The sequence below is a fragment of the Bactrocera tryoni genome, chromosome 4, assembly GCF_016617805.1.
Source record: "Bactrocera tryoni isolate S06 chromosome 4, CSIRO_BtryS06_freeze2, whole genome shotgun sequence".
In the NCBI taxonomy this organism is placed as follows: Eukaryota; Metazoa; Arthropoda; class Insecta; order Diptera; family Tephritidae; genus Bactrocera; species Bactrocera tryoni.
In genome coordinates, this window is record NC_052502.1 from 33060753 (window position 1) to 33079861 (window position 19109).

The 19109-nt window shown below is 35.2% G+C and overlaps 1 protein-coding gene across 1 annotated transcript in view; it reads left to right on the plus strand.

Moving 5' to 3' along the window:
- The window catches only part of LOC120776015 (neuronal growth regulator 1), a 79353-nt gene that overhangs the window by 32864 nt on the left and 27380 nt on the right, over positions 1-19109 (plus strand). The window contains exons 2-3 of the mRNA XM_040106460.1: positions 6494-7006; positions 10964-11127. Coding sequence (XP_039962394.1) covers positions 6616-7006; positions 10964-11127 — 555 coding nt within the window. The 5' untranslated portion in view covers positions 6494-6615. The remainder of the gene's footprint in view (positions 1-6493; positions 7007-10963; positions 11128-19109) is intronic.

Below are 19109 nucleotides of genomic sequence, written 5' to 3' on the forward strand. Positions count from 1 at the left end.
CACAATAAAAATATCTAAAACGGCGTGACAGATATCAACCTGTCTTGGCTTTCCCTATTCACATTTTCCCTTTATTTAACGAAACCCAACCAATCAGGCAGCGCCCTATTATCCCTACAGCTTTTTACCTCTTCTTTGTTTAAAGGGTTTGGTATGTGATCGACATTATTAAGGGCTCGACTACATAATTTGGCACTTAAGGTAATAATCAAGTCCAGATTTTTTATTAAAAAAACCATAAATTTCGATACTTTTGATATTAAAAAAATATCTTCCAAAAATAATTCGGAAAATTTTAATTTAATTAATTTAATTTAAATCAAATTTATAGCTGTTTAAATGTCGAGACAACTACATCGGTTTCAGAGCAAACTGTAAATGCGTTTTTCTCGAAAATATCTGCTTCGGTGCGGTTGTCACCATATATGTATCAAGTTGTAATCAGTCGCTTTACTTGAAATTAGGTATGAATATCCTTCAAACATTTGTAATTTCTAATATTTTTTGAAAATTCGCTAAAAGATAAAAATTAGTAAATAAATCGACGGTTATTCTTAGTAGTCGTCATTTTATAAGAATTTTCGTTCCAGTTTTATTGGTTTAATCCATCATTGTTTAGTTTTTAAATGATCGCAAGGCCTTTATCCTTCTAGAAAATTATTGTGTGTACTTTTAAGATATGAACAATGAAAATATATATATAAAAAAATGGATAGTAAAAATATCAATTTTTTTTATACCCTGAACAGCGTATATTAAGTTTGCTAAGAAGTTCCTAACATGCTCAATGAAAAGTTGGAGACCCTATAAAAAATATATATTTATAAATGATCGAATTGATGAGCTGAGTCGATTTAGTATTTTCCGTCTGCCAGTCAGTGTGTCTGTACCAGGTTGTTCAACAAGTTTTGGCGTTCGATAAGAGAGGGCGTTGCACTAGCCCAAAATTTTTGATTGTTTTGTTGATACACTTTATGCACGTATGTGAAGTTTCATTTCAACATGTCAATTAATTTTTTGTTTACAAGCCATTTAGTGTCACCGTGTTACAGTATTTTATCAATGGAAAATACTGAATATCGTGCTGTGATAAAATTCTTATTTTTGGAAGGTGTAGCACCGACAAAAAATGTTAAAAGTGTATAATGATTGTTTACCTACAATTAGAACAATAGAAAGATGGGTTGCTGAATTTAAACGTGGTCGTACAAGCCTTGAAGAAGATTCACGTGAAGGACGTCCAAAAAGCGCATTAATAGCAGAAATCATAGCCAAAATACAGGATATGGTTTTGGAAGAGCGTCGATTTACTAGGCAGTGTGAGCCATATTTTCAGTGAAATTTTGGGTTTTAGAAAACTGTGTGCACAATGGGTGCCGCATTCGTTAACAATGGAATAAAAGGACATTCGAATGGGACTTTCTCAGCAATATTTGAAGCGTTTTAAAAAGGATAAAGTGGATTTTGTGCGTCGATTCATCACTTATGGCACCGATCTGAAATTTTGCTCACGCCATTTTCTCTCAAAGAAGCTGCTCATTTGTCGGAACAGCTCATATCGGACCACTAAAGTATATATACTGTCTATAAAGTATATCATAGCTGTCATGCAAACTGAACGATCGTAAACAAGTGCTTGTATGGAAAACTTTTTCTTTAGACGAGATGTCTTCACGAAATTTGGCACATCATATTATCCAAGGTAGCAACGTAATTTCCGAAAAAATTGTTGAGAGTGGATCGCTATAGCATATAGCTGTCATACAATCTGACAGATCAAAAGTAGTTCAAGCAAGGAATATAGGTTCGGACCGAAACTAAAGTTTTATCTCTCTTTCCATCAATTGCCAAAAAGTGCTTCAAATTCTAGACACTGTAGTACTATGTATACTTCCTTAGAATGGAGAAAGCCCTATGAAAGAGTAATTCACACATAGTAGGATTTAACCGCAAATTCAGAGAGTACACATTAAATAGATCATGATGTCCATGCATTTTTAAAACTTTCCAGTATAGCAACATTGCTGCAGTGCCAACAAACTAAATGCGTATATAAATAAGTATATAGAAATGTGCATAGGCAAATGTCATTCAACTTTGTCGCATCAAATAAAATCGAAATATTTGGCACTGGCATACCAAGCTTTCACTTTATTAAATGGCGTTGTGGATGTGCTTCGCCGAACGTGAAAGCATATTTTGCAATTTAATAATTAAATTCCTGCTGCACCTTACCTTGATGCATTAGTGATAGAGAAAAACAGATGGAAAGGCAGAGAGCGAGAGAGGGAAAGAGAGAATGTGTGGGTTAAGCTTTTGTGCAGGTGCAATATATTAGAAGCAAAACCGCGTTGCCAAGTCCAGCAGAGCAAAAAGTCGGTAAAGCTAACAACATAAGCATACATACATATATGTACACACATAAATATATACATATATACAAACACATTTATACACAAACACACGGACATTCTGGCTTTTACGCTGTGCATACAAGTACGCATTCGCAGCCACAAAAACAACTCGGTGAGATGCCGGCAATGGAGCGCTGCGAATGCGACAGGTGCACGCTACTACATTTATACTGTTGGGTTAGTATGTGGACCAACTAGGCGGCATGTTGCCAGGAAACAACGGCAGCAGACAGGTTGGTTAAAGGCGGCAGGCAGAACACGTGCGGCGTAATAAAATCGGAAAGCTTGTGGATGCAGGACGAAACGAACAAAAATACTGCAAGCATATAGTAAAAAGTAGCAAGATATGCATGTATGGACACACACACACACCTTAATGTACATATATGAGCACGTACACAGCTCGCCAGTAGATTTCACGCCAAGTCATGTGACTGCAAGCAGGCAGGAGAACCACTCACAAACGTTTATTCAGTATGGTATCATTTCAGGCGTGCTTGTATGTGTGTGTGTGGCTATGAGAACATATGCAGACACTTGTAACTGCTATTTACGGAAGAAATACGGCGCGTGTCCTTTCAGCGCAAAACGCTGCAGTGGCACATAAAAACCTTATAGAAGCTCGGCGTGGGGGGTGACGGGTTTGCGCAACGCTTTAATCAAATTCGCGGTGTTGCACAAATAGCGCACACACACTCACATAACTACCTGAGGTATATTGAATAAATGCAGCTGAGGTAATAGTGCTGGTGTTAAATATGTTTACATTTCAGCACTTTCAATAAAGGCTTATATTCACACACACATACACACGTTAAAAGATAAAACTAAGAAGTCAGTTGTACGTATGAATCGACGGTATTTAAGGCTTGAAGTTTTAGTTTGAGACAAATGGAATTATGTAAGTGTATCGATATGCTCGTAACCATAGCTTGGTGATCTTAAAAGAAGAGTCCAAAACATTTCAAAAATCACTGAAGCTATATTCTAGCTCAAAGCTGCATTTCTTATAATTTACTTCTCATATATTACTTCATACAAAAGTCATTATCTTGATTTTGATCGTTCAGTCCTTATGACAGCTATATGTTATAAGTGCTCAATCAGAATAATTTGTGTAGAGATTGTAGAGGTGCCTTTAATAATAATCTATGTCAAATTTCGTTACGACACCTTTTCAAATAAAAAAGTTTCCCATATAAGGACTTGAGCTTCAGGCCAGTTTGTATAGCAGAACAAATTATGTGGTACATTTGATATACTATACTACTGTGATTTCATTTGAAAGGTGAATTTTGTCCATATTTCATCTCCTTCAAAGTACTCCTCTCCCGCGGCAATACACTTATGCCAACGAATTTTCCAGTCGTCATAGCACTTGGAAAAATCGTTCTCATGATGGCCATCAGAGCCTTCTTCGCTTCAGCTTTTATATCAACAATTGAATTAAAACGGTGTCCTCGGAGTGGACATAGCCAGAAGTTACACGAAGGTAAATTAGGCCAATGCGGTGGTTGCGGCACGATATTAGTTGAAAATGTGTCGAAATGATCACGAACAACCAATGCAGTATGGGATGGTGCATTATCGCAATCTTTGTTCAATAAATTTAGATACAGTAAAAATCGATGAATTCACTTTTAGAGCCTCACAAAACGACGCGTACATCAAATACTAGTGAATATTTTGACGTGAAATTTAACATAGATGTCACTAACAGTACTACCAACTTACAGAAAAAAATTTACCGATTCGAAAAGCACGCGAAGTATAAATTTAAAATTCAATTGGCCACCAAGATCATGTGATATCACACCGTTAGACTTTTTCTTGTGAGAATGTGTAAAATCTAAAGTCTCTGCGAACCATCCCGCTTCGAACGAGACTACGAAAATTGGACTCAATGAACCACCTGAGACATATGTATGTATGTAGCTAAGATTTGAATAAGATAATCTTCAAAAACTAAATGAGAAAGAATGTTAACATATCATATAATGAATGATAATGAACATTCCCCAATAAATTTGAAGATTGTGTGGTTTTTTTTAAGAAAGAAGAAATGTTAGTAAAAATGGATCACTCAAAGACAAATGCTATAGTGGACCCATATCGGCGGATCCGACAAATGAGCGTCGTTTTGTAGCAAAAGGAACTCAGCAAAATTTCAGATTGATATCGTAAAAAGTAATGAACTAGTTCGTGTGTAGAAAGACGGAAGGACTCCATTTTTCGAAGTTGGCCACCAAAATCGCTATATTCGATAAACGAGTTCTTTAACACAACTAACACATATTTCTACGTATTTTTTTTTTTAACTCAGACACTGACCGACATTTTCGGTATAAACGCAGCTGAAATATATTTTATAAAAATCTATGTATTTTTTACGTGGATGCAACGGCATTATTCTCTTTTGTTTCTGCGCTTCTTCTAAAACAAAATTTATTTTATCATGATCATAGGTGAATTACAGCTCACATCTTCAGCAGTTAATCAATAAATATATTTAAAGATTGAAATGTTTGCCTGAACTTCTTTATGTTAAGAGTCTTGAACAATAGAGGACCACATAATGTATAGTGGAAGATGCATATGACACTGTTATGTTAAGGGGTCAGTAGGGTAATCTGGCTTGTTTTTTTGACTTTTTTTTTCATAGAAATTTTTATTCCATATCATGAGTTATATCGTGGAGTATATAAACAATTTTTTTCGGAATTTTTTGATGAAATGATCATGTTTGGATCATCTGAAACACAAAAACTCAATATATTCTTAAAAAGTACGTGAATGGTTATCGTCCCTATTAGAATCATGCAGTAAGTAAGTAATTAACGTTTTTTTACTTTTGTTTTTAGTTTTCCCCATTCTTTTTACATAAGTTTTATCATAACATTGTCCATAAATTATAAAAAAGTATGAATCTAGTAAAGACGCATTTTGTGTGAACATTAAAAAAAAAATTAAGCAAATTGGTTGAGTAGTCGACCGGAATCATGTCCGCCAGTTTAAAAAAGTGTGTTTTGAGAAAAACGCGTTTAAAGTTTGAGGTGTGCACTCCGAACGCTCCGAACGGCAAACGGTATTATTATTTTTGGCCTTTTTCGAAACCTTCCAATGGCAAAGTGGATTTCTACATTAATTCTAACGGTATAAAAGAACATAAAATGAAAAAAAGAGGATTACCCTACTGACCCCTCAACAGTTCTCATTCGCAATGCGTTTCAGGGGTTACATGGGTTTCCTCGAGAAGTATAATTGCCTATTTTCAATATTTTTTTTCTCATATTAAAAATTAATCCAATCATTTCCAATAATGCATGATAAAAAATAGGTGCCTTCCTATTCATCGCAGAACTAATTTCTTACAGAATCATCAAATAAGGTAAGAAAATATAAATTTTTTGAAGTTGTAAAACACATGTAACCCCTTAACAATTTTATACAGTCCGGCTCTCTGGTGAGAGAACATTAATGATATGAAGTGGAAGGTAAATAAAATTTTTATGAGTTTAGCCTATAGATGGCTGATTTACTTTTTATGTAAAATAAATAAACAGGTGATGTTCCTAAGGGTTATACAAGTTTTCTTCGGTTAGAAATTGAAATAAATTTTTTATTAGAAATTTCTCTAGAATCTTAATTTAGAGGCATATTAATCTCGCTAATAGCACAGTAATTTTGTATGTTTTGGTAGAATAAATAGCTATGGCTTTAGTGGCATTATGCGAAGTAAATTAGTAAAAAAAAACCTTTAAAAATAATATACTAGAATTTTTAACGAATATCTCAAAAATCATTGCAGAGAGCTTTAAGACATTTAGCGTCTTCTCAATTGAATGGCAGTTATCCAAACTTTTTACAAGTTTTAAAAATGAAAAATAATATTAATATCCCTACCCAATGGTTTCGCCTTTTAGTGCTGTGTACTTCTAATTACCCGAATATGTTTAATAATATTCTAATACTTAGTGCTGTCGAAAATTACTACAAGTATATGATTATTACTATGCGAACGCTTAAAAATCGTTTGCTCAAAATTTAATAAAATTTTACATACTTCTTCCTTTTTCCAGCGAAATCAAATATCCCACATCACTGCCATACACACACAAAGTGGTCTTAACTCCAGTTAATTCGTGTGACACAATCAAAAGGAATTTAACCGAGCAATGGAATTAGTGTCAGGCAAATCGACATGATGACAACCGCAATTGAAACCACATTTGTCACTCGCCAGGTGGCGTCCACATCAGTCACAACATTAATAAGAAAGTCGTCGAAATCAAACCGAACAAACCCACCATCGGCAACAACAACTACAATAACTGCAACAACGCAGTCGTGCAGGACACCTACAGAGACACGAGACAGACCGCAAAGTTTGTGCACAAGAAGCTCGCCAACAACAAGAACAACAAAACGTTATTATCACAATCGCACATCGTCGGCAGTAACCACGTGCACCACTGGACGCCGCATGCGGCGACTACTTAATGCACACTTGGTCATTACAGCAACAACACTGCAGCAATGTGCAGCTGTACGATGGCAACTGTTGGTTGCCTTTCTCATTTGCAACTGTATTGGTGAGTAGGTTCTATGTTACAAACCGATATCCATATATGAATATATATTGCATTGCATAAGTGTGAGGCTGGATGTGAATAAGAGAGCTGCAGGAAGTGAAATTAATCAAATAGAGAGCTAATTACTTATGCCTAATTATAACGCTTTATGATAAAGCATGCGCTAAGGAAAAAACAAAAGGTGATATATTTTTGTGATTTTTTTTTTAATTCGGCCTCAATAAATATAACCAGACATTATGAAAACCGGAAATGTAGTAAGCTCAAACTCCAAAACGAATTCCTTGAAAAACTCTAAAACTTGACACTTTAACACAAGTTCAGTCGAAGTACTACGAAAAGCCATGACGCTCTCCCCTTTGTCTTCAACGCAGAAGAAAACTTTCACAGAATTTTTCTGTGGAAACATCTTTATAACGCGCCCGCAGAAATGTTCAGAGATCGCGAATTTTCTTCGAATAATGTACCAAGTACTGCTGTTTGTTTGATTTGGGCATTTTCTGCCTAGTGAATTTTCAGATTACTTCAAGTGGAATAATTTGAACCTTTCACTAGCGAAGCTGTAAAGACCAGTGTGCGACTGCGCTTCAGTGGCAATGCGCACTTTGCCCAACCGCAGCACTTGAAGTCATGCCGGAGCTCACTTTGCTGCATCTGCTGATCGAACAGGCAGCGAAACATACCATGCTGCTTATGACACCAGAGGGGTTTGTCAAAAGGAAGATAATGTCGTCTGAACAAATGAAAGCCTAAGGGGAAGACTCACCACTGCTTCTTCCTAGAGACGGCGTTACGAAGAGTGTAAACTTCACAAAGTTAAAAGTTACTCCCGGCGGAAAGGCGGAGTGGAGTGATTCCACTCTTGACCTACTACTGAGGGGCAGTACTATGCAATGGTATATACACTGACGGTTCGAAAACACCGGAAGGCTTGAACAGGCATTGCGGGACCGCATACCAAACTATTCGTACCAATGAGATGTTTTAAGAACAACTTTCAAGCAGAAGTCTTTGCTATAAATCAGCATACAGTTTTCAATCTCTCTCGCGTATCGCTATACTCAACCCGAGAAGGGTTTCAGATATGATCAAACTCCCCTGAGAATTGTTCCGTCTCCTTAAACTCACTCTCAATAAACACTTGCCCAACAAGGGTATAGTATCTTACGCAAACTGCTGGTTCTGCGACATGGAACAGAAAACTACAAAATACCTTATTGCTCAGCAATTTGGAGAAGCTAGCTGAAGGCCCTTAGATCTATTTACGTGAACAGGGATCACTTGGACCTTTGTGACCATATGTGATATAGAAAAGGGCACAATAGACCACAGGACGTAGTATAAAACCTCAACTATTTTCTATCTATCTGTTTACTCACAAAAACACTTTTGACTAGAGGCAGGTCTAAATCAAAGTAAGAAATTTTATTTCGGCAAAATGCCTCAAAATACAGAGTTTCCCATACAAAAACATTTTTAATAATTTTTTTTCGTGTTTAGGCGATTACTTCAAAATTTAACAGTTCTTTTGACTGATTTGTCTATTCGGTCTGTTACGCCAACTAATAGAATTTGATCCGGATTGGAAAAAAAAAAACATTTTCAAGTATTTTCTAATGAATTGCTTCACGTAGAGGGCCACTAATGAAAAATAATTGTATTTACTAATCGTTTGATCGTGTGGAGCGAACTCACGGTGCACCACACAATAGTAATTAAATAAAAAGATGTGAATCGTCTTGAATTTTTACCGAAGTTAGCCGGTGGATCTTTCGCTTTCGACTCAATCATGGAGCGGTATTCCTTAGATTGTTGATCATATATATATATATCAGATCATATATTATATTCAATAACCCACGCCACGTTACCAGTAATAATGTATTTGATAAATGAAGGGTCCTCAAGCAATTTTTTGCGAACTCTACTTCAACCCCATTTTTGCAACAGATTCAAGTCTTATGGTAAGAGTCTAGCATTGACACGCTTAATACTCAGAGCATTAATCAAACTATGCTGAGTCCATCCATCCAGACGTCGAAATCCTTTGTTATATCTCTAATGCCAATACGACGATTTTATAGTTCTGTTTCTTACACGTTTGTGATGTTATCTTCAGTTGGATGGAGGACTCACTTGAGGTGAGTTTCGATCACGTTACGACCTTCACTGAATGCTTTGTGCCAATCAACTGCGTGTGTTCGTAACAAAGTAGACTTTCAAAAATAGTTCTACCACATTTTTAACCATTTTACTGTCGTGATTCCATGAAATACAAAACGTTAAACAAAATCAGTCGATTTGTGAATGAAAATGGAAAATTTAACGACGAGAATTTTTTCCAGGGTTAAATTGGCCAGACGCATTTTTCGTGCGGTAAACAAACAGCTTCAAATACACACTAATTGACCTAAAGAGGCCAAACTTCACACGAATATAAAAACGGTTGAAACAAAAAGTCTAAGTTTTTGTATTTATTTGGTTTGCGGGCGGACCAGTCCGGGTCAAAAGTGATCAGATGCAGAGTAGAAATTTGTCTAAAAAACAAATTCAAAGGTATTAAGGCCTATAAAGGGAACACTAGACCATTACTCATAACTCATTATTCTCTTAAACTGAGGTGAGCTCTTTTTGACTACTTTCAGTAGGTAAAAAAAAGCAGTGATAAGTTAACCAAACACGAATATAATATTCAGCATTTATAAATATAAACAAAGGATAATAGAACTTGTACTCACCATATTCATAATGTGAAGTTTCAACGATGTTTGATCAATGTTGTATAAAAACTAAAATGTATCTGAAAAAAAAAGATAATAAAAATAAATTTTCTGGAAAGTTTTACAAGGTTTTTCAAATATTAATAATATATGCATATATAAATATACATAAACATATAAATTTTTTTATTTACTTGTGATATATGGGTAGTCGAAAAAGTCTTTTCGTATTTTGTCAATAAATGTATTATATCTTCACTGCTACCAATCACATTCTGTCGTACCATAGTGTTGGAAAGGTAAAGTTTTTTAACTTCGTTAGACAAAAAAAATAATTCGGAGAAGTTTAAAAAAAAGTTACAGCTGTTCAAAAATGAGTGAAAACTATGAAGAAGTTCGCTATATTTTGAAATTTTTGTATAAAAAAAGGAATAATTTTGCTAGCGGAAAAATGACAAAAAGTGTTCGACCAAAATGGTATATATTTGTTTATTTATTTATTAGTACAAATATAAAAAAAAATAAGTTGAAGTTTGATTAGAAATATGAAGCGACTTTTCCGACTACCTATATAGCCGAAACTACATTGAGTCGAGAAGTAATTAAGAAAATATACAATTTAAAAGCGTATCTAATTACATTTAAAGTATATTTTCCGCATTCTGCGTACCCCGTAAGCTCTCTGCGTGCCTGTGTAGGTATGAAAGTGTGTATGAATGTATGTATATGTATGTGATTATGTTGCACAACAGATGATGGACAACATTAGCGTCTTTCTTATGTTGCTACATTTGATTTGCAACAACAATTTCAATTATGTACTCACTTATGTATTGAATTTTAAACTCATTTATAATTAATAATAATTATGTAAATATACTGAAGAAAACTACTGCCGAAATGAATTATTATAATTGTGTGTTTTGTTTTCAATTTGTTCTATTTGTTTCTTTTTGACGCGATTTTTTAAATGCTGCTTAAATTGATTTGCCCCATTTCCATTCACAAATCGACTGACCAAAACAAAAATGCAATCAAATTGAATGAAAATAAAACAAAAAAACCGAAACAAAATTGCACACACCCAACAAACCCCCACTCCACGCCATTTTAACCATTTCCCATCACTCATCCACTCATGCAAATCGTCCGATTGCAATCGTACCGCAAAAAAAAAAAACCAAATCAAAAAATACCGTTAAAAATCACAAACAACCTAAAAACAATTGAAATGAAGATATTTCCATTTCCAACCAAATCTCGACAGTGGGCGCATTCGAGCCGGATTTCGTCTTCCCGCTGGAGAATGTCACCGTAGCGCAGGGGCGCGATGCGACCTTCACGTGCGTGGTCAATAATCTTGGCGGTCACAGGGTGAGTGGCGACTCCGCAAATGCCAGGGTATGTATCGGTTTTGAAGCGGCGTATAAAAATCCGTTTTAGTTCTTTCAACTTTTTAGTTTGACCGCACCAATTGCGTTGTTTTAGTTATTTCAAAATATTATTTTCTATTATTTTTTGAAAACGCACAAAGAATTTAATTAGAATTTTCAATGCACCAGCGCACTCGTAAACTTTAAAAAGTTAACAAAAATTAATACTACTAAAATTAGGTATAAATCACTTTGAAATCACGTAGTTGCCAACCACAAGAAAAATTAAATCGAAGAGCGATTACAAATCTCTCTTTACTTTCAAAAGTAAATAAAATAGCACCATTGCACTAAATTATGGTAATAGCGCACAAAATTGCAGAGAGTGTTGAGCACTTTTTCGATTTGCCGTTAAACACAATTTGTAAATTCGCACCAAAGCACAATTAACATTTACTTTCTGACTCAATTCAACAGGTTTACAATAACAAGAAAAAATGTAATAGACATGTATTTAGTCAAATAAAAATATATACATATGTTTCTTTTAAGAAAAGCCGATTTTTGTTCGACATTACTTTAGTTTTCATTTACAAACAAATATTTTAATTTTTCTTTGTACTTGTATCAATATTCAACTATTCTGAAGGCCGGTGAACGCTGAAACTAAAATTCTTAGCAATTGAAGGAATATATAAATTTCTAATACTCAGTAGGAGATCCCATAAAGTATATACTTATAAAGAGTGACCCATTTCGAGGAACCCTAATTTTTTAATGAAAAACACAGAAACTTCAAATTTAACGCGGAATGTTTATTATCATTCGAAAGAATATTGTTCTTATTTTTTGGAGATTATCTCCTTCAAATGTTAGCTAACAAGGCCTGAGTCGAAGTGGGATTGTCTGCTTAGACTTCAGACTTTACATATCGCCACAGGAAAAAATTTAACGGTGTGAAATCACATCCTCTCGGTGTCCAATGGGCTGGCCCAAAACGTGAAATTATCTGCTCACCTAAGTGTTCTCTCAATAAATCCATTGATTGATGCGATGTGTGGGAAGTGGCTCCGTCTTGCTGAAATCATACTTCGCCGAGATCACGAGCTTCAATTTCAGGCATCAATTGGTCGGTTATCATGACGCGGTTACATTCTTACCGGCAACATTTTTGAAGAAGCATGAACCGATGATTACACCGGTCCACAGACCACATCAAACCGTTGTTTTTTATTCATGAACTGAAAGCTCTTGAATCTCTTCAGGTTGGAACGTCGGATCTTCCTGGAAATTTTCAAGAGCCCATAGAGCAAAGCGATGTCGTTTGGGAAGCTCGAGCGGCTTCAGTTCTTGAATTAGTTGTATTTTGTACTCTTTCAATTTCCATACGTCAGTCTGAGTTGCTGCGAAGAGCGCCGAAACTCCACGGTCTTCATGTACACTCTCAGCTACGCCTGCAATATTTTTTTCACTGCGTGCTGGACGTGGTCTATTGGGTCGAGTATTATCCAATAATGAATGCTAGTTCTTAAAATGGGTTATGGCTCAGTAGGCCGATTATGTGGGCGATGCACGCGAAACACATTCTTTACAGAACGTGAATTTTCGTAGAAAGGTTGAACGATTTGTAAATGTTGTGCCGGTGTAAGTCTTCCCGTGATGAAATGCCAAACATTTCTGCACAAAAATAACATGACAACTTGACACGATTCCCGCGTGTCCTGTCAAAACAAAGGCTATTGAAAAAGTACCTCTACTTGGATCACCCGTTAGCAAACCATTATCTTTATATTAAAGCTAAATTATCGACCATAACACTTAATTATATACCTTTTTATTCTTCCTGAAACCCACATGTTTAAAAAAAACACCCGTTATAAGGGTTGAGCCAAGTTTAATAGTTTTAAGACACTATGTATATTGAGAGTCAAGATCAGGGCAAAGAAAAACTGTATTTAGTTTTGGCATAGTTTTCACTTTCCCTTTTCTTTCACATTACTTACCAGTAGTGTCATATTCTATAGATCATTGCGCAAAATGAAGGATTTCGCTAAAAACAAAAAGCCTCAAACACTGCTGCGGTCCAATGCCTGCAGTCTTTTGAGAAGACTACTGCCTTAGTCCTCTTGCGCAACTTCATTTGTTCAAAAGACAAGAATCGAATTATGGACTAATATATGTCCATATATTATATATATGATTATACTGCCCGACCTAGTGGTCCTCAATAACGACAATGTACCTTAAGTTGCGAAGGTCCTAGATATCAAACGAGACTAGAGAAAAGTATAGCAGGACTTTCAGCGTCTCTCTCATGACGACATCCCAGCACTTGCTTCATGTATCGCCGTTACTAATGACTATCCGGCTTGCACGTGCTGCAGTCCTTTCAAGAACGAGTGAGTAAAATGCATGCGGGGATCTTTCATATGATTTCAACGATTCTGCATGTTCTTAATGCATTCAATCTCGCCCTGATCCATCTGCCAGTACTTTCGAAAATTTCGTTATGCATCGTTTGGAATTCATCAACTATTTTGCTTTCCGGAATTCTTTTGTGATCTGAAATGCAGCCCGTATATATGCAGCCGGTACATCTATTGAGACTATTGAATTAATTGACGCTTGGTTATCTATGTATACGATCTTCTTTACGTTGCGTCCTGTATTTTTACACATTTCGGCCGCTTTTCTGACAGTGAAGGGTTGCCCGAGCACCAGCTCCAAGCAATAGATTCCGATATCAACTTCATTAGCCGAGCGATTTAGCATTTGTCAATTTTTCTGAAATCTGCGGACACGACCTACTCAAAGGGCTGAAATTTTGACATTAGTCATTTGGTGAGGCTAAGTTAGACACTTGTGTGAATTGTAATGGAAACCTAATATTTATGAACTAAACAATTCAGAGCAAACATGCAAAAATAATACCGGTCTGCGCACTTTAAATAATACCTCTCATTTAGTGACACGAAGTAGAGGTATGAAAGCAATTTTTTTTTCAACCGATAACATAATTTTTTTCTTCTGTAAAAAAAGCCTACAAACATTTCCTAAAAATAGCACTTCATGAAATTTATATTTATCAAAGTATACCTGAAAACTAGGTCATTTCGCTTCACTACCTATTTTTATGAATTCATATACCTGGCGCATATACGACATCATAATGAGTGCTTGACCCATAACCGTTGCCGAGGTTACACAAACAGTGACTATATTTCCAGGAACACTTTGCATTAAAAACAAAAAAACCTTATTTTGCAAATGCAGTCCAAAAGCGTCCAGTGCGCTAGATTACCGCTGACATCAAAGTTCAATGACGTTTTGGAATGTGAGCGAAAATTAACAGTAAAAACACGTATGTCAAAGCAGGTTTAGTGATGTCCCTGCATTTGGCGCCTAAACTATACTACGCCTAAAAATGAAAAGTGCAACAAATGTGTCGGACGTGACTGCATGCCACAATGTCCGTATGTGTATGTATTTGCGAGTTTTAACTAGGCAGACAAGCGGCGAATGCGTGCTCGTCAACCGAAATTCTAGCAACAGCAAAGCGTTGATGAACTACAGCAATATTTAGAACTGGTGGATACATACTTTGCAGTAACAGGGGTTTTTGTGTAACATTTTTTAGTGTTCCGTGAATGCTTAAAAGAGAGAAAAAATATAGTCTCATACAGTCTTTTTGGGTTGAAAGTCTAGTTATCATGGTCTTGAACGTTTCAAAAATTCCCGAATTTGTATACATTTGTAGTAAGTTAGAATTTATATATCAAAATTTTAAAAGCGCCCAATTGTAGGCAACGTTTTCTTTGCTATTTTAAGAAATGCTTTCCCTAGAGAAGTACCTAAGAATTTTTAAACGTGTTTTAATAAGAAAAACAAAAAAGAACATACAAAGGCAATCAAAATATTGTTGAACTTCAAACCACCCTTCCGTTCAACTTTAACTCCAGAAAGAGTTTGCCAATTCGCTTGAAACGTACAGGGAGCAATTTTATTCGGCTCGACACCGTGAGCAATAAAATGTACAAAAATATTTAAATTTTAAAACCTTTTCTCAAACTTTTGGTTCTCAATTCAAAGGTCTACATTCAGTATCTTTAATGAAATTCATCGGTCATATTGATCTATATACCATTTTAGTCGCAGATAGGGTAATCAAAACCGTAATCGAAAAGTGATCGCCTTCGTTTGATTTGTTTTGAAGAATTGGAACCAATTATCATCTTATAAGGATTCTAACGAGAAATAACATCTGATTAAATTTGACCCGGACTGAAAATTTGAGGGGGGAAAATAAAATATAGGTTTCGTATTCTTACACAAATCTATATTATCCCCTTCTAAATAAGTTCCTGAGTCAATGCAGGCATGCCAACGCTTAGTCTAATTTGACCCAGACTATAGTATAAGGCTTTTTGTATCTATTTCGAATTTTGCTTTACTCAGTTTTAGCTCATTTTTAAGCGTTTGCTGGACAGTTTTTCTATTCATAAGCCCATGTTTTATCACTAGTAACGATGCGTTTCATGAATGTATGGTCCTAAATTACATTGCTCAGCGAGTCTTGTGCGACCTTTACTCGACGAAAAAACTTGTAAAAGCTGCAGGAGATCAAATTTCGCACGAATACATAAAAGGTTGTACCAATTTAGGAAAAAAAATGTATCGCCGGGTCCGGGACACATTTGATGAGGAAGTATAAAGGCGTACAATAAACAAGTCTAATTTTCAATGTTTTCGGGAGAAGCTGCTGGGCTTCGAGGATCAAATTTCAGTTTTTCTTTCTGAGAAAAGTAATCAAAGCCAAGACTGAAAAAGTTAGAGTTGTCTGTACTTTATCATCTTATAAGGATTTCTGCTTGAAATTTCTTTAAAAATTTTCCAAAAACCACTTTAAAAACACATATATATATATCTAAGTGTTGCACGCCGCCTATAATTTCCACTGATCCCGTTAATAAAGCCGTCAGTGTTTTTATGTCAAAACTGAGTCCACAGCCAAATACTTTTTCAAATTTGTCTGGTTGAAAAAGAAATTTGTGTAAGGCAGTAATTAGTTCATACAAGCTTAATAGCCATTTAATCAAATGTTGAACGCCCATTTCGTTAATTGCTATGCTTTAGCAATTTAATGCACCGCACAAAACACAGCTTCGCTCACTCAGATATGCTTCTGCACATAAAAATATGCATTTTTGCCGGCTGAATATTTAAACTTTTCAATTTAATACTTTATGGCGACGAGTTTTTAGCTTTCAACGTTCACTGTGTCAGTGCATATACTATGAATACCGTTAAATATGTATGCAAAAATATGCGTGAGTACAAGCATATAAATCACTCTCCCTGCCATTAAATTTGCTGAAGAAAAACAGCGTTGAAAAATTAATATTTATATTTTCATCTGTCATTCACTTTTCTCCGCGCCAAAATGTATGCTTTTAGTTTTTTCATATTTACTTTTTTGTTATTAAAATTTTTAACAGCGTTTACACCGTTATCCAACATTTATTTTATTTATTATCACTCAGCAGGAAGCCATAGTTTACATACGCGCCCGCACATATTTCGGCAATTCATGACATTTACTGTTTTCATTTACTATTTATTTTCACCTGACTATTCGTTATATTTTTCACAACTTAATATCGAATTTTAAGCGCACCAATTTAAAACCGAAACAAACTTTGCACCATTTAATATTCAACTTAATTGTTGCACTCAACTATTTGTCTATACATTTGCTTTATGTATGTTTGTACGTATTGATGTATTCGAGGCTTATGAGTATTTTTTAAGTATTATTTATATATTTGTGTGTAGACACTACAGTATTTTTTATTCAAATATATGATCACGTATGTCAATGTTTTATGTGTTCTAGCATGCTTGACCTCCTAATAAGTTGTATTTATAGATATCTCTTTAACTTTTACTATTTTCACTTGCATTATGCGTTTATTAGTCTCTCTGAATATCTATCACTATGTTTGTGCTTTCCTAATTTCGCAATTACTTCTCAAATCATTGACTAATACGACGTCGCCTTTTATATTTTTGGGTTAGGCAACTCTTGTGTTGTTCATCTCGGCCAAAAAATGGAATTATATTATCAACATTTTCGTGGGATTATTTTTTAAAACATTCGACTCACTCACTCATTCGACTCACTCACCCATTCGAACAATTAGGCGATTTATGAAGGTTAATATTTGTTTTTGTTCTTTAATTAAGAAATATAAATCATATGTATTTTATTTTGGTCTTAAAGGTCTTATCACCGCTGGATACGTATTTCAGCCATTAATTTTTCTCAGTCCGAAGAAATCATTATTTTACCCAAAAAATCATAAAACACCAAATAAAGTTAGTTATAGCTGAGATTTCAATTAATACAATTCAAAAGCCAAACGTAGGTACCGAGTACAATTTCAGAAAGAGAAGCAGAGCATATGACGTTAGTCCAAAAATGATTAAAATGGTCTACAATTTTCCTTAAGTAATAATGTGAAATGTGATTTTGGAATTTTGTTGTAGCAAATCAAACTATACGTCGGTCAATAACACTGGTCAACACTAGGTTTGGTGCCAATAAACTGTATTATTTTATTAACTTATGACTGCATTCTGATTACATACGCACCAAAAATTTTGACATCCTACGTGTACTTTTCTAAATATTTACATCTAAAAAACAAGTTTATAAAGAAAACAGCATTTATTAAATTACGTTGTATAAAAAAAAATTTCTTTTTCGCGACTTTCGTGAATGAGACATGGTGTCTTAGGACAATCTCGTTGCATACCCAAGCAGTAGTCAGCCATCGTATGCCGATTCCATCGACCTTGATACCTGTCCTCCATGGTTTAAGGTCCTGGTGAAACCGCTCCCCTTGTTCTTCGCTGTAGGATCCAAAATTATCTGGAAATTGATCCAGATGACTGTGGATTTAGTGCACTTTGATAGACATATTACATTATAAGTTCTTGAAGCTCTTTAGCAAGTCGTTTACAACTAGTGAATAGTTATTTGACTTATAGTTTCCAAGAAAATTTTTAGTAACTTCAATAAATGAAGTCCACTCATCTCGTTCCAAATCACTCATCGAACTTAAGAAATCAGTATCTTTAATTAATATTCTTATTTGTGGACCATCGAAAATTCTTTTTAAATCCTTAAACATTCTTTTTTTCTGCTTTTAACTTTTATATGCTATTTTCCCAGTGTTGATGCTTGGCGCGACTATCCCACAGACAATAAAAACATGGGTATTTGGTGTATTCACTCCGCTGCCCCAGTAAGAAATTGACCATTTTAAGATCAACACACATACTCCATTGGTGTTCGTTATATTTGATTTTGTCTAACACGAGTTTGATATCCTTCTATTATTTTTATTGAATTCGCAAGTGCAACTGAGCCATATTTCTTGCCATTGTATAAAGGGACACATTTCAGGCTTTGTTTAGAGCTGTCTATGAAGAGACGCCATTCATTTGACGGGTATTTTAAAATACCCATTTCGAGAATAAGGCCTTTTACATCTGAACAGAAAACAATATCATTTTCCGAACGAAAAAAATGCAGCTGGTCTTGCTCTCTTGTACGATAAAATGTCACTTTTGTACTAGCGATAGGTTTTTTCTTTTAATCTCGAGGCCTACGCTTCCGCAGATTCCTTAGGTAACTCAATATGCCTTATCAAATCATTCAATTAATTTTGAGTGAAAGACTTTTGTTCTGTAGATCCTATGCCTACGAAATCACTGTCGCTACTCACATTATTGTTTTTCTGTGATAGACTTGGTTCCTGTAATGATTCACAGGTAGAACAATACGTTGGAACAGGTACTTTCTCATTTCATTTTTTTAACGTTAACGCCGCGCAAATTAACACAGCAGAAGTAGCTGTCGTCAAAGTGATTTTTTTGTTCCCCATTGCATATGCACTCCAAATCTCATACGGTTCCTTTGACCGCTGACTCACTGTTTCAACTGTT